General features: G+C 45.1%; 1 protein-coding gene across 4 annotated transcripts in view; it reads right to left on the bottom strand.

The window, feature by feature from the left end:
* Positions 1-15,578, bottom strand: part of Mthfd1l (methylenetetrahydrofolate dehydrogenase (NADP+ dependent) 1 like) — a 180,943-nt gene that overhangs the window by 36,198 nt on the left and 129,167 nt on the right. For all 4 annotated transcript variants that reach the window (XM_021173654.1, XM_021173653.1, XM_029482853.1 and 1 more), the window contains exon 26: positions 13,773-13,925. In XM_021173654.1, the coding sequence (XP_021029313.1) occupies positions 13,773-13,925 (153 nt within the window). The remainder of the gene's footprint in view (positions 1-13,772; positions 13,926-15,578) is intronic.

The raw sequence follows: 15,578 nt of genomic DNA, 5'->3' as shown, positions 1-15,578 counted from the left end.
GAATCATGTTTCTATGATATATACCCAAAACTTTTGGAAGACCAAGAGTGCAGGCCATGCAAAATACAAGCCATTGGTGTCCCCAGCTGCTCTGTTCGAAGTTCTGGTGCCGCCCATGCTGCTCCCTGCCATGGGCCTTCCCTGCGTTTTTTTCTCCCCCAAAGAATTATTTATTTATATGTGTATAAGTAGCTGTCTTCAGACACATCAGAAGAGGGCATCAGAACTCATTACAGATGGTTGGTTGGTTGTTTTTTGTTTTCCGAGACAGGGTTTCTCTGTGTAGCACTGGCTGTCCTGAAACTCACTCTGTAGACCAGGCTGGCCTTGAACTCAGAAATCTGCCTGCCTCTGCCTCCCGAGTTCTGGGATTAAAGGTGTGCGCCACCACTGCCCGGCTATTACAGATGGTTGTGAGCCACCCATGTGGTTTCGAGGAATTGAACTCAGGACCTCTGGAAGAGCAGTCAGTGCTCTTAACCACTGAGATCTCTTGAGCCCTCCTTCCCCACTCTTATTCTTTGGTAGCAAAAAGCTATTTATTTTATTCAATCAATGTGGGAGATTGCCTAGGCCTCTCTTATTACATATGGAAATGAAGTGAGCCAAGAGGTTTCACCTCAGCCCATTATAAATATGCCACAGGCTGTGTCTGACACGCAGTGAAATTAACATTCTTTGTCCAGCTGTCCTCATAGGTGAGAAGGTTCCCTGGCATGTTTTAATTTACTGTGGAGAGTGAAGGCAGGACAGAGCGCCACCTCACTGTGTATGGATGGTTGTTTTTCTTGGTGAGGAGAATCTGTCTCTTTAGTGTAAAAGTGCCGCTACCATTTGTACGTTGCCCCTTTGTTTTTGTTTTTGTTTTTTTTTAGATGTCAGTCCTAGAAGGGGGTGGGGTTTCAACAAAGAGCTTGAGAAAGCTTCGCTAGTAATGAAGTTTATCTCTCTGTGGTACTCGTGTGGAGCTAGAGGGCGGTGCTGAGTGTCTTCTTCAGTTGCTTATAAGGCGGTGCCCTTATTTTGAGATAATGTCTGTCACTGAATCTGGAACCCACTGGTTTGGTAAGGCTGACTATCTGTTGAACTCTAGGACTCTGCTCCCTCAGTGCTGGGGTTACAGGTGACTACTGCCATGCTCACTGAACTCAGGTCCTCATGCTTGCCTGGTAAGTAGTTGGCTGACTGAGCCATCTCCCCAGACCTCTAGAGGCGTTTGACTCTGTAGAAGTCAAAGGACGACCTTCAGGAGCCAGCTCTCTCCTCCTGAGGAGCCCGGGAGTTGAACTCAAGTTTTCAGGCTGGTGTGGCAAGCTCTCTTACCTGCTGAGCCAGCTTGCCGGTGGTCCATTTCACTAATTAGTATGGAAATATCAGACGCCCAGGCACAAAGGTTTGGACATCATCTGCCCACAAAATGGGCAAGTAGTTTGAAGTTGCCCTTTCTAACTGGTTGGCAGAAGCAAAGTTTAATTTGACTAACTCACAGAAAAGAGGACCACATGCCCAGCAGAAAAATGGGAACATTTTCTAAGAATGAAAGTCAATGATGAATCCTGACCTGCCACTTGCCATCTATGGCTGGGTAAGAGACTTAAGTTTCCTGGGCTTTCAGAACAGGACCAGAGATGCGATTTTCCCGAAAGGACACTGGGAACAGCAAAAGAGTCAGCTATACACAAATGGCTCTGAACACTGCCTAACACTTCAAGTGTTCCATAAACATTAGTTCTGAGAACAGTTTTGATTTTATCATGATTGGTTTAAGCGACTCCTTATTTTCCCTGCCTTTTCTATGCCCTTTTTCCTGGATGTGTTGAAGAGATGGGTCTCTTCAGTGCTAGGCAAATGCTCTGCTACTGACCTGTGGGTCTATACATTCATTGCATTTTATTTAATTGTAAAGGTTTATTTTATTTATTGCATATACATACATATTCTACCTGCATGTACACCTACATGCCAGAACATCAGATCCCATTATAGATGGTCATGAGCCACCATGTGGTTGCTGGGAATTGAACTCAGGACCTCTGGAAGAGCAGAGAGTGCTCTCAACTGTTGAGCCACCTTTCCAGCCTGCTTTCTCTCTCTCTCTCTCTCTCTCTCTCTCTCTCTCTCTCTCTCTCTCTCTTTCTTTCTTTTAAGACAGAGCCTCACTGTGTAGCTCTGGCTAGCCCATAATGTGGTATATAGATCAGGCCTGCCTCTACTTCTGAGTGCTGAGATTAAAGGCGTGCACCACCGCACCTGGCCACTTGTATGCATTCTTAGATTGTAGACAGTTTATATCATGAAACCTCATCCCTACGCACAAATTAGGTCTCTAAGTCATAACACATTTTAGACATGGAATCATAAGATGTACTTACAATAATTTCTGGCTGGAAACTATCTAAAAAAGTTATATATTATATTTGTAAAAAAAAAAATTATTCTTTTGGAGCCAGAAAGAGATCATGCGTGGGCTCAGTAAAGATCTAGGAGAGCTGGTAAGCTAGTTCAGTGTTTGACCTGAATTTAACCCCCAGAACCAAAGGTGGAAGGAGAGAACTGGCTCTCTAAGTTGTCTTTGGCTTTACATGGTGCTGTAGTACCCCATCAACACACACTAAAAATAAATAAAAAAGGATACAAACCAAGCAAGCAAGCAAGCAAGCAAGCTCACTTCCATGGGAGACCCTAGGATTCACGGAGCTGTAGAAGGCAGAGTCTCTGCTGAGAGGAACTGTATGGGGAGCTGAGGCTGTACACCGATGGTGGGGGGAAGGGAGGACGGGGAGCTGGCTGTCAAAGCTTGCTGAAGTGGACCAGTGCACTTCACATGAACTGCGCTACTACTCCATCACTGTCTTCAGCTGGGATCTGTGATCTCAGACGCTCTGGGGGAGGATTTATGGGCATATTTTACAGAAAGCGCTGCAGACACTCCCCACCGTGGCTGAGATGCACCCTTCACTACTTACTGCCCAAGGAGAGGAAGAACTCTCAAGTTCTTGGTTGGAAAAGCTACCTCTATTTTCCTGCACAAAACCATCTCTTTTTCTAGCTACATAGTTCCAGTAATGGATTTTTCTCCTGAAATCTTTTCTACCCCAATGACACAAGCTTCTAGCTTATGCCTCAAGAGAAAACCAGGATTTTTTTTTTTTCTTTTATAAAAGCTGAAAGGGACTCCCTTCCTTCTGTGGGGTGTACTTTCTCTTCTCTCTCCCTGCCAAAATGTTCCCAACTCTTAAACAGAAGCACATTCCACTCCTTATGACAAACCTCAAAATGAAAACAGACTCCAGCTGTCAAACAGCTTTGTTTTGGGGGGAAAGTCAGTTATAATGACACTGAGAAGTGAAGAACTTATAGCTACCAGTATAGTGACTTTTATTTGTGTGAAAGGCACTTAGTAACTTGGGAAGGAATACCAATGACCTCATGGATTGGGAGCTATGCTGACCAACCTCAATGGAGAGGACTGAGGGGAACACACTAAAAATCAGGTCACAACTAGAACTTGCCCCTTGTTTTTTGGAGATGGGGCGTCACAAGGTAGCTCATGTTGGCCTTGAAACTTCCCCTGCCTGGGATGACATGTAAAACTTGTGTCTTAAGTTGAGCAGCATGGAAGAAATGTGCACTGCTTTTGTAAATATAGGCAGAGAAGAAAAGTTGTCACCTCCCACTGTGATATTACAGCTTGGATGTCGCTATCTCTCAGCCTTTGGCATCTCTCTAACCATATAAGAGACAGAAAGTAGAGTTGACAGAAAAACAGGGTAAGGGCTCCAGTGTCTTTGGGCTAGCCTCCATCACAGCTAGAGATGAGAATGGGGAACTACAATGTATCAGAATATCTGTACAGAGCAGACAAAGTAGAAGGGCCTCAAACAGATGCAATTTCTTCTTCATTGACAGCTCTACTTATTACTGTCAATACAGTCTGAGACAACTTTAGAGGCTTCTGATCTATGATGGATCAGTGGTTCTGAGTTAGAAATCCCAGGCACACCTGTGAAAGCCAGACAGAGCTGCTGTCTCTAGTGTTAGCATTCTGTCTAAGCTCCGCCCCACAGTTACAGGGCAACAGCCAGGTGTGCCTGACTCACTACAAAAGGGGCTGCTTGCCCCCTCCTCTCTGACTTGTTCCTCTCTTGTTCTTGCTCCAACTCTCTTCCCATCCCCCCCCCCCGCCCCGTGCTCAAGGCTGGCCTCTACTTCTCTATTCTCTCTACCTGTCTCTGCCTCTACTACCCTCTTGACTCCCTTCCCCATGCCCTGAATAAACTCTATTCTATACTATGCTGTCCTGTGGCTGGTCCCTCAGGGGTAAGGGATACCTCAGCATGGGCCACCAAGGCACTCCCCTTCCCCCATACCTCACTACACACCATCACAAAACATACCCCCCCCCTTTATCTTTTTATAAACACATCATCTAGCATTACTGGATCCCTATTTGTGGACACCAGAATCCATGGATGCTTAAGTTGTCTATGAAATGGTGTTGCATCCTCCCCCACCCCCAACCCATATCTTCCACCCGTGGAAATGTGAAAGTTTACACATATTTGGTGGCTATCCTCAGTTGTAGTCCTGAGGGCTCCTAGAACCCGTGGAATTTCCAGGGTGACAGGAACATTTTTTTATTAGTTATAATATTCATACAAGGTCCTTCCATTAATACCTGCTTTCACGTTAACAAAGCAACTATATTGGGGGTCATAGGTATAGGAAGAATCTGGTCATAAGGAAAATCAAATGCTATGGATCCAACTCTCTAAGAAAATTGACTTTTTTTTTTTCTCTTGTAAGAGGCCTGAGACATCCTCTCTTTCTAGTTAAAACTCAAAAAATCAAAATCACTTCTCTACATTTAAAATGCTAGGACAATCGTAGTAGGCCCCAGGTAACAATGCCATAGGTAACAATAGTCTTCATGCACACTTATCTTGGTAACATTGATCTTCAGCAAGCCTTGTCAAGCTCATTACTGGCTGAAACATTGCCCCCCACACCCTTACTGGTCCTGTAAAAGTGCTCCATGGCTAACTTATTGATACCAGAGGGCAAACTTCTTCAGCAGAGATGCTAATGCACCATTTAGAGTTGGGTTCCTCACCTCTTCCTCCCTCTGACCACCATTCTCCATGTCTCAGCACACTAGGATTCTTTTTTATTTTTATTTTTAAATTAATTTATCTTTATGTTATGTGTTTCGCCTGCATGCATGTCTGTATGATAGTGTCAGTTCTTGGACTTACAGGCAGTTGTGAGCTGCCATGTGGTTGCTGGGAATCAAACCCGGGTCCTCAGGAAGAACAGCCAGTGCTCTTAACCGCTGAGCTATCTCTCTAGGCCACACACTCTGATTCTTCTGCCATAAATGCCTCTAAACAACATCTCAGAGGAGACAGACTTGAGTTAAAGGGCTCCCATCTCTTCTGCCCTTCTCTTTGCTTACAATCGTTCTAACAGGGAGAGACTTTCTGGAACATGGGCTGACATGTACCTGCTCAGGAAATACTTCTGAGAGGACTGTAAGGCTGGGGTGGAGCTTATTTGTAGAATATTTGCATGAGTTGGTCCCCATCACTGGAAAGGAGGGGAGCGAGACTGGAACCTCCAGTCCCATCCACCCACCCATCTCCAGGAACGGCAGAGTGGGATTGATTACAAACACTCTGGAAGGAACCCTGAAGACTGAGTGTGGTGAATGCCATGGGGGCAGAAGCTCTAGCAGCCAGGACTCTCCAGACCGCACCTGACTTAGCTCTCCTTCACCCGTCTCATTCACAGCAACCAGAACAAAGCAGTCAGCCATGACGCCTAGTTCTAAGTCATCCTGGCAGATTAAGTGAAGCCGGGAAGAGGATAGTAAGAACCATGGTTTTCAGTCAGCCAGTCATTCAGAAGGATGGGTAGCCCAGTCACAAGTGTCTGAGCCTTAGCCTATAGCATCTAACAAGATCTATAGGTAGACAGTATCAAAACAGAGTTATGGGATGGAGCTGTACTTGGTATTCCCTGGTTTTGAACTTGTCATGAACGTTCTTATAGCTGGTCATAGAGTTTATCTTGGAAACAGGATGACAACATACTTCATTTCGTTTCTTCCTCTATAGTGGGATATTCGATATGTAACTCCCTGTCTGAACACACCAGTAAGGTTGATATGTCTGGACCTGGTTTTATGGCAACACTTAGCTGGATGAGGACTACCAGGACAGACAGGATTTGTGAGCCCCTGAGGCTATACTCCTAACTCTTTAAAAAGACTATTATAGACTGTTTTGAGGGCTGTAGTGCTGGTGAATTCATAATGGCAGAAGACTTCTAAAGGCTCCCTCATCTGCTGTGAGGTTATTCTCAGCAGCTAGCAATCAAGTTGCTGTTCTACGTGGAGTGTCTCACTGCAGCAAGGCACAAAGAGCTGAAACCAAGAGATGTACAGGGGGAGTGGGGCTTGGATTAACAAGAGACATTGGATTGATGACCTGGTCGACTAAGAGGCCATCCAAGGGAAGCACAGGCAATGTGCTTCACCGGGGTGCAGCGAGAGGCAGGAATGATGTGTGCTTGTCAGAGAAATGGAGCATTCAGAGAACAGGTATATTCTCACAGCACTCGCCCCAGCCTGCCACTCTCTATCTCATCCTGGGCAAGGCTTGGGAACTGCAGTTGCTTTGTGTTCAGTGGAGAAACAGATATGTTTGGACAATGAAAGGTGAATGTTGGGATGTACAAACAGACATGGCTACTACACTACTGCCCACAATTGATTCTTGGGGAGGGAGTGCCCAGTCTCCACTGGAGACTGATGTCACAATGGGTTCAGCACCTTAAACTCCCAGCCTTCACTTTCTTTTGTAGCAAACTCTAGTACCTTTACCAACCCTTGGCCTAGGAAGCATTACTGTGACGTCTTTGTAAGTTCTGACAAGGGGCTAGTGAAGGGGTTAGGAATTTATTCTGGGTCTTCTCTAGGCCCGGTCATTTAAACGGACATAAATTATATTTCTAGACCCATTTAGAGTTGCTCCTTGACTCCCCATCACTGAGTTGAGCAACACCAAATTAAATGCTCAGCGATTCTCAGAGAAGGCAGCGATACCAATTCTCTCAAGAGCAGTTTAGCGCATTTCCCATTCCCATTCAACCTAGTATTCGTGGCTGGCTAATTTAGCAGACACATACTCAGTTTATCTTGTAAACGGTTATGAATTCCAGATTCTATCAGTTAAATTTCTCTGCACACTGCCGTCTGAGTTTTACAAAAGGGTATTTTCTTACACGTTTATCTTTTCTTTCTCATTTATTCTTTCCACTGAGCCCTCTGACAGACTCTGAGGGTGGCCTATTACTTTTTTTTTTTTTTTTGCAACATTAGCATTTTGGCTTTAATTTTATTTCATTTGCATAAATGTCCCCTGCTTCTGATTATAGGATTCTTGGCAAAGCCCATGGGTAAGGAAGTGTGATAAAGAGGGACAGACTATGACAAATACTGGAAGCACATGATGACTTGATGGGTGTCTCTCAGGCACTCGAATGAACAAGGGTGTATTTTTGCTAACATTCCTAAGCCTGAAATCCAAACCAAACCCCTCGGGAATGAAAACAAGGAGGCCAAACGTGGAGGTGGGAGAGAATGGAATCAGATCGTATCAATCACTAGAGAAAACAATAAGTTGATAAAGCTGATTGCAGGCTGGGCAGAGAGCGGCTAAATATGCAGAAAGTAAAAGAACAAGGTTCAACTCTAGTCTGGGATGGTAAGGCTGGGCAAGCAAGTGTAAGGCTGGATTCCACCCATCACAGAAAGATAAGCCTGCCACTCAGGAGGAATCATCTCTCCCCTCCCCCTCTTTCCATTTCCCCCACATTCCAGGTTGGCCTTGAACTCCCATTCTCTCCCGCTCTTGCTCCTTAAGTGGTGGAATGTGCCACCACACACAGGTAACATGGGGACTGCTTTCATTTAAGTTAACTCTGGGTTTATGCAGAGAAGAATTTGGCTTTCATCTAGGGAGGAAAAGATTGAAACAAGGGGATGGGACCCAGACAACCTTTTGTAGCCGAAAGGCACTGGCCCAGTGAGTCACAGAGCTTTCTCCTCTTGTTGGTCAATAGTTTTTGGAAACTGAGGACACCAGTCCCCTTCCTCTCCCTTGGACATAGCATGCTGAAAGGACAGGAAGGTCTCCTCTGCTTCTGGCCAGACACGTGGGATTTCCCTGAAAGGAGGCACACTGCCATGCAGGCAGAGGACACCCTGTCAGTACACCACGTCAAGAGGAAGCCGCTGATGTAAGGGCCATGTCTGAGGGAAAGCAGGAAACTCTGATGTTCAGATAGGGAAGCAAAACCTCCCAAGGTAGGGAAGAGGAGGGAGCTGCCAAGGGCTCAGCCAGGGGCTACAGGTCACATGGAGCAAGCCAGAGCAGCAGCGGCATCATTTCCAACTCAGGGTATTATAGATGCCAGGAGCTAGGGGCACCAGAGAGGGGAAGGTGTTTTGTGGAAACTTTTGTGAAGCAGGTTGAGAGTTTCTCCATTGAACTATGAGGCAGGAGAGCAGGGGAGAGGGGTGTAGGTGATTTTGCAGGAAGTACATTGTGTGTGAGCTCCCCCGATGGACAACCTGGGTTGGTGGAGTTCACCGCTTTACTATGGTTTGTACGTCTCACTTAGAGCACAGCTTGGGGAGTGTTTGATTTTCTCACTGTGTAAATAAAAGTCTATCTCTGGAAAATGCCACAAGCTGTCCCTCCGATTGAAATCTACAAGGTCTGAGTGACTTCACCTTCGCGGTGGGCAGTGGAATTTAGACAGCGCTTGGCTAACCATGCATCCTGAAGTGGAGGGGCTGGCGGGTGGGGATGCACCCCAGCAAGCTGAAAGAAATTCACTGACCTGAATCAGCCCAGCAGGCAGCTCTACATTCAGTACATACTTAGAGAGCAAGGAGGGAAAACAGAGGGAGTTCAACGGAACGTGAGAAAGAACAAACCGGCAATGCCTCTGGAGGGTGAGGCCCGGGTTTGCTGTGTTTACTCCGCAACCCCTGCACCAGGTCCAGTAAATCTCCACCCAGTGTCATCTGGGTATGACGTCATTGATTCCCCCATTGGCTCTGGCAGCTTCCTGCTTTCTGGGGCTCAGCTAAGGCAATGACGTCAGGGGTGCACCCGGTAGCCTTGCGGTGCGGCCAGATCAGGTCACCCATAGGAGAGACAAAAGCCATAGCAAGTTGAAGCTGATTTTTTTTTTTTTTTTCGAGACAGGTTTTCTCTGTATAGCCCTGGCTGTCCTGGAACTCACTTTGTGGGCCAGGCTGGCCTCAAACCCAGAAATCCTCCTGCCTCTGCCTCCTGAGTGCTGGGATTAAAGGCGTGCGCAACCACCGCGCAGCACGAAGCTTTTGTTCCTGAGACTTCCACTTTGGGGTAGGTCCAGCCTTGGCTCCTCCCCACAAGGAGAGAATAAAAGAGTGTGCACGCGCATATAGGATACTCTTTTAGGATCTTGTAAGGATTCTCCTTAGGCAGGTCGCAGAGGGAATGGACTAGAAGACAGAAGGAACCAGATGGACAGCCACTGGGTGTCACGGATGTCCCTGCCTCAGTGTATGCCTTCCTCATGAGTCTTTGGGACAGATTCCCAGCAGCTCTTAGAGATGCCCTATATGGTGCTAACTACCCCATAAATACCACTAGATGGCTCAATCTGTTCTGGATGAATTGTAAGATTGTTAAATAAAGCCCAAGATTCCAGTCAAGATTATCACAAAAACCCCCAGCCCTGCAGGACGTGGTGGAGCACGCCTTTAATCCCAGCACTCGGGAGGCAGAGGCAGGCAGATTTCTGGGTTGGACGCCAGCCTGGTCTACAAAGTGAGTTCCAGGACAGTCAAGGCTACACAGAGAAACCCTGTCTCAAAAAAAACAACAAACAAACAAACAAACAAACAAACAAACAAAAAACCCCAAACCAACAACAACAAAAAAAACCCCCAGCCCTGTACGTCATAAACCCCACAGTGCTTAAAAAAAAAAAGAATTCAGTCTAGGCATAGTAACTCATACAACGGCAGCATTTAGAAGGCAGAGGAACTGTGAGCTCAAGACTAGCCTGGGCTGTATAGGGAGACCCACTAACCAGCCAAGAAAGCCACCTAGAAAGAACTCCCACTGTAAATTCCTTTGGAGTCTTTTGTTCGAAGCCTCGATGTGATATCAAAGAAAAACAGTCACAGAAAAAGCCAACTTCACATGGACATCTGTTAAGAATTCAAGCTTGGTTGGATACCTCTCCATGCTGTTTTGGAAATGTGTAACTGCTTAGGAAAGCTCTTTGAGAAGAAAGAAGTCCTTTGCCCCCCTCTCCACCCCAACACCGAATGTAAGAAGAGCACGGGACCAGGGAGAAATCTCTTGGTTTCCTCCCTTTACATAAACACGGCACAGATTCAAACACACCACCTTCAGAGAACATGTCTCTCAGGGCCACGTCAGCTCCTTCCCCTTGCTTGAACGCAGCACGCCACCTGCAGAACATGACCAGCAGCCCAAACAGGCAAGACCGAGACCTGGGGTCAGATCCCACACGCTGGGAAACTGATTCTCCTGAAAGTGTTTGGCCCAAGTTAAATATTGTTCTAAGTGCTTATGGTTTATCATTTCCCCACTTATCATATTTTTCATGTTATAAAAGTGATATACGCTGCTTCACACTAACGGTTTGGTGTGGTCTTTCTGGTCCTTTCTCTAAGGAATTTATGTTCCAACATTACTTCACATATATGGCTTACAGAGTAAATAATATTTCATGCCAAGTAATTAAACAGGCTTTGTAAATAATTAAAGGCTGAACCAATGTGATAGGACAGAGAACACCTGATATATATATCATGAATCTCTTTCATCATGAGGTTATTTTTTGAAAAGTTATACAGGCTCTTGGGTTTATTGGCTATTATAAATCACCAGCTCCAAGGAATAGAGTAGTTTATAAAATTTGAGGTTAGGAAAATTATAAGAAAATATTTGCTCCTTTTGCCCCTGCTCAAAAAAAAAATGCATTTGGCAAATGATTTCTTAGGAAAAGAGGCACTGAGGTGTGCACTATACCAGTTGACAATCTTTTATTACTTCATAATTTTCAATAATATGTTGGGGAGAATATGTATATGTAATGTCATCCCAAAGAAGCAGGGGCACATAGGAGTAAGTTCCTTACATTCTTTTACAATAATTAATTTGGGGTATGGGTGTGTGCGTGCATGTGTGGCGTTCTGTGGAAAATTTCTAGGAACAGGGTCTTTCTTCCTACCATATGGGTCCTTGGGATTAAACTCATGTTGTTAGGCTTGGTAGCAAGCATCTCTATCCACTGAGCCATCTTGCCAGCCCAGGAATGCATTTTTACATAGGAACAAAGAAAGTGACTATAGAAAGAAATACTTGGCTACCCTCACACATCCAGAAAGTCTTCACGGTGAGCGGAGGGGTTTCTATAAAAAAGTGTGGGGAGGTGAAATGGGCCAGAGAAGCCTCCACACTGGCCGTACACTGGCCATTAGAAAGTGTTAATCGGCACCAATTAAAGCAATTACCAAACAGAATGTGATGTGACAGCTCAGCCACAAAAGTACATGCGACAGCGAGGCCAGGAAGGAAGGACGTTCAGGTAAGTGTCCAGCAGCTAATACCCAGAAGGGACGAGGAGGGGACGCCTTTCTAGCATTTTTCCATGTGATTTCCCAACACCAGTCAAGCTGAACCCAGTTACTACTCACGGGTGGACTGGCTTATGCTGGAATTCTTTGTTTTCAAGACTTATGCAGCAGCAGAGGTACAGAAGGGCTATCTGCCCCCCTTCAGGACACACCAAGAGGGGACCTGCCCCTGTGTTCTAAAGCTCACAGTGTTCTGTCCATGTTGGACATTATTTACCAGAGTCTCTGTACCAGAAACCCACAGGGAGGTAAGGGACCCCGTTCTTCCCCATGCATGCTGGAGGTACTATTAATGACTTGCTGAATAAGAGAATGAATGAATGAATGAATGAATTCTATTGAAGTATGGAGAACGGTTCTGATTGTGGACGTCAGGGAGTTGGGACTGGGGGTTGGCCTTGTATCTCAGATGCCTGATAGCAATTGAATGTGGAATGATTAAGCATAACATTGATTCATCCAACTAGAATTTTCCCACCTGCAGGGGTCAGTTCCCCCAGTGTCATCCCGCCCCCACCCCCCATTCCTTCTCCTTAGTCATCCCACCAGGAAGTTACCACAACGTCTCTCAAAGGCGTGATGAATGCTTGATGCATTCCGGCAGTCTGTGGTAGGGCCCAGAGTGCAGTCAAAGAAAGTAAATTCCACCCTTATTAGGAGATCCTGGCCTCCTGGGGGAATTTGCCCAGCTTGCATATGGCTTCCTGCACTGTCACAGAGAGCAGGCCAGTCACTGCCTCCAAGTGACAATGTCCTGCCTTCCTGGACCCCCTTTACTTAGGCCTCACTTCCTTCCTGATTCCTCAGGCCTGATTGCGGGCAGGCAGGGACACTCCCTCTGTCCCTGAGAGTGGCCACAGGAGGAATTTCCGAGTTGAGATAATGTCACTGATGGCTCACTCCAGGAAACCCTGTGAGCGGCTGCTGCTGCTCCAGGGCTGTTCCATGCATTCATTTATTACAGGTCATAAGTCAGAGAGCCAGGCCCAGGAACAGGCTGGGGGAAAAGAGTCCACGCTGATTTTGCAGGACAGCTTTGGTCTTAGCCTGGCCATGGAGGTGGGGGATGGGAGATTCACCACAGGACCATCTTCCTGGCTTCATCTAAGTTTCTAAGAGACTTATTTCCTATGTCCCCACAACCTTTCAAATGAGCTGACACTAGACTCAATTCCGTCTACCAATCAGCTTCTTCCCTATGTTCAGGGTCACAAGGTCTCTCTCTCTCTCTCTCTCTCTCTCTCTCTCTCTCTCTCTCTCACACACACACACACAAAGACAAGGTCTCATTATATAGAGCAGGGACTCGGTATGTAGATTAGACTGATTAGCCTCAGACTCACAGGGGTCTGTCTGCCTCTGTCTCCTCAATACTGGGATTAACGGTGTACACCACTGGCTTTTTCTAATACTTTACTTAATAATAGTGCGACTCCCGAAAGCCACTACACTAAAATGTTTCCTTTTATGTTTGAATGTGAAATGTCCCCACTTGACAATTTTATATGATTTCATACTTTTCAATAACATGTTGTGAAGAAGATGTATGTGTAATGTCATCCCAAAGGGACACACAAGATGTGTTGAAGAAGGAAACAGAGGGTGGGCCACTGATTCCCCCTCACCCCTGGGGTAGCTGTTAGGGTCCTGGCGACTGTGAGCAGCCAGCCCCAACTTGCCCATAGAAGTACAATATAGTCACTCTGAGTTGCGGCAATGTGAGACAGTTGGTGAAGTCGGTCACTGGGCCACACTGCTGCTGAGTCAACAGACAGATCTCGAGACCACTCACTCTCTTCTCTCTCCCAGAAGGAAATTCACTTTATGCTTCTGTGGCTCCTGAACACATGATCTGAAAATAGAAGGGCCTGGCCCGAGATGGCAGAGGTGTATTTTCACCCTGTTATTGGTGGAAGAATGCTTAAGAAAACCAGCAAATATTGTAAATTCCATCCTGCTGTGAGATTCGTAGAGCTGGCAGAGCGTGAATAAGACGTGACAGCAACACAAACTGGGATCAGCTTTGAAGTCTGGTACTCACCGTTCCCACCAGAGGATAAATGAACCCAGCCCCTATGCTGGCCCGGACATCACTGATGGGCAGAGTGAAATCCCTCGGCACTCCCTTTTTGTCAGGTTCATGAGAGAGAGAGAGGTGGGTCTTCGCCATGCAAATGGGCAAATTTCCAAAACCCTGCAGGAAGGAAAAGGAATTACTTTCTTTACCATGAGTGCTGGCTTCTTGCACTGGATCTTTGTTTACACCAGCTCTGCTGCAACTGTGTCTGGGCACAGACTCCAGCAGGTGAGGCTAGTGGGCGTGGCTATTTGTTCAGCTAGAATCAGCTAGAAGGAGGACAAGACCTCTGCTCTTAAGGCCATTATTTAGGAGGGTGTGAGGTTTTCTGTTTACTCTGAAGGTTCTCCTAGAGAGGAGGCACTTGCATTGTGTGTGTGTGTGTGTGTGTGTGTGTGTGTGTGTGTAAGCAAGGCTATTTTTAGGCACAGCACTGGACATGCTGTAGAAAGCACTTTCCAAGGCTATTGATATCCAGGAAGGAGAAAGGTAACCAGAACAAGGCTCCTGATGAGGCTCTTAGGGCCATTGTTCTGCCCTTCTTGGGGTCTGCTGGGAAGCAAAGGGCCCTTTGTGCTGGTTTATGAATCATGGCTATTTGATCTGCGATTACATTCTAGGAACTAAGATGAGGTCACTTTTTCAGGCTCTTTTATTTTTAAGGACCAAAGTCTGTGCCTGACCCAGAATTCCAAAGGTGAAAGGGGAGGAAGTCACGTGCAGCATCTTACAAAAAGAACAGTGTCTGGGAAGGATGCTGTAATTACACAGCACATAGTGTTCCTTCAGAGGCCTTACTAATTAATTGCAACCACATACTTGACACTAATGTTTAAGGAATATTCCTGTGGTAGACAGACAGATGACAGAATTAATTGCTTATGATTCAACATACAACTATTTAGAACATTTTAGAGCCGTATCAGTTGTGGGGGTGGGTGGCGGGTACTGTATTCTTGAAATCCCTACTTTTACATACTAATGAGGATTTTGGCTAGGAAAAAACATCACAACTGGCACCTAGAATTTCTGATTTTGTAAAATGAATAAGTACTGAAATAATTCCTATAAAATTATATGCATAGCCTTTGAAAATGTATCATCTCATTGATATATTCTACCATAAACCATATTTCACAATGAAAAAAGACTATTAGAATAAATTATAACATTAAAGAATATAAATTATTACATAAAAATTAAAATATATAACATATTTTATATGTGTTATAATATAAATATATGTTATAATAAGAGATATATAACATGTAAAATATATATTTTACAATTTATATCTAATATATAGTATATAAAATCATATATACTATATCTTATATAGTATATATAATATAAATATATAAATTATATATAGTATATATAATATAAATATATAATTATATAATATACAATGATAAAATATAAAATAAATACTTATTATATCTACTATATATGAATATACTATAAATATATGTGGCTGTGCATGTTTGTAACTCGAGCATGATGGGAGTGGGGTGAGTAGAGACAGGAGGATCCCAAGAGCATGCTGACTAAGTAACCCAGCCAAGACAGTTAACTTTTAGTTCAGTGAGAGACCCTATTTCAAGGCAGTCAGGTAGACCATGATAGTGGAAAGCACGTGGCATGCTTTCTGCATGTCTATGCACACATGCACACACCCGTATGCTCATATATGTGCAAAACACACACTCTCTCACACACACAAAGTAGAAAGAGAGAGCCGGGTGGTGGTGGCGGCAGCGCACGCCTTTA

This window comes from Mus caroli, chromosome 10 (assembly GCF_900094665.2).
Source record: "Mus caroli chromosome 10, CAROLI_EIJ_v1.1, whole genome shotgun sequence".
Lineage (NCBI taxonomy): Eukaryota > Metazoa > Chordata > Mammalia > Rodentia > Muridae > Mus > Mus caroli.
This window is presented reverse-complemented; position numbering and strand designations above follow the sequence as displayed.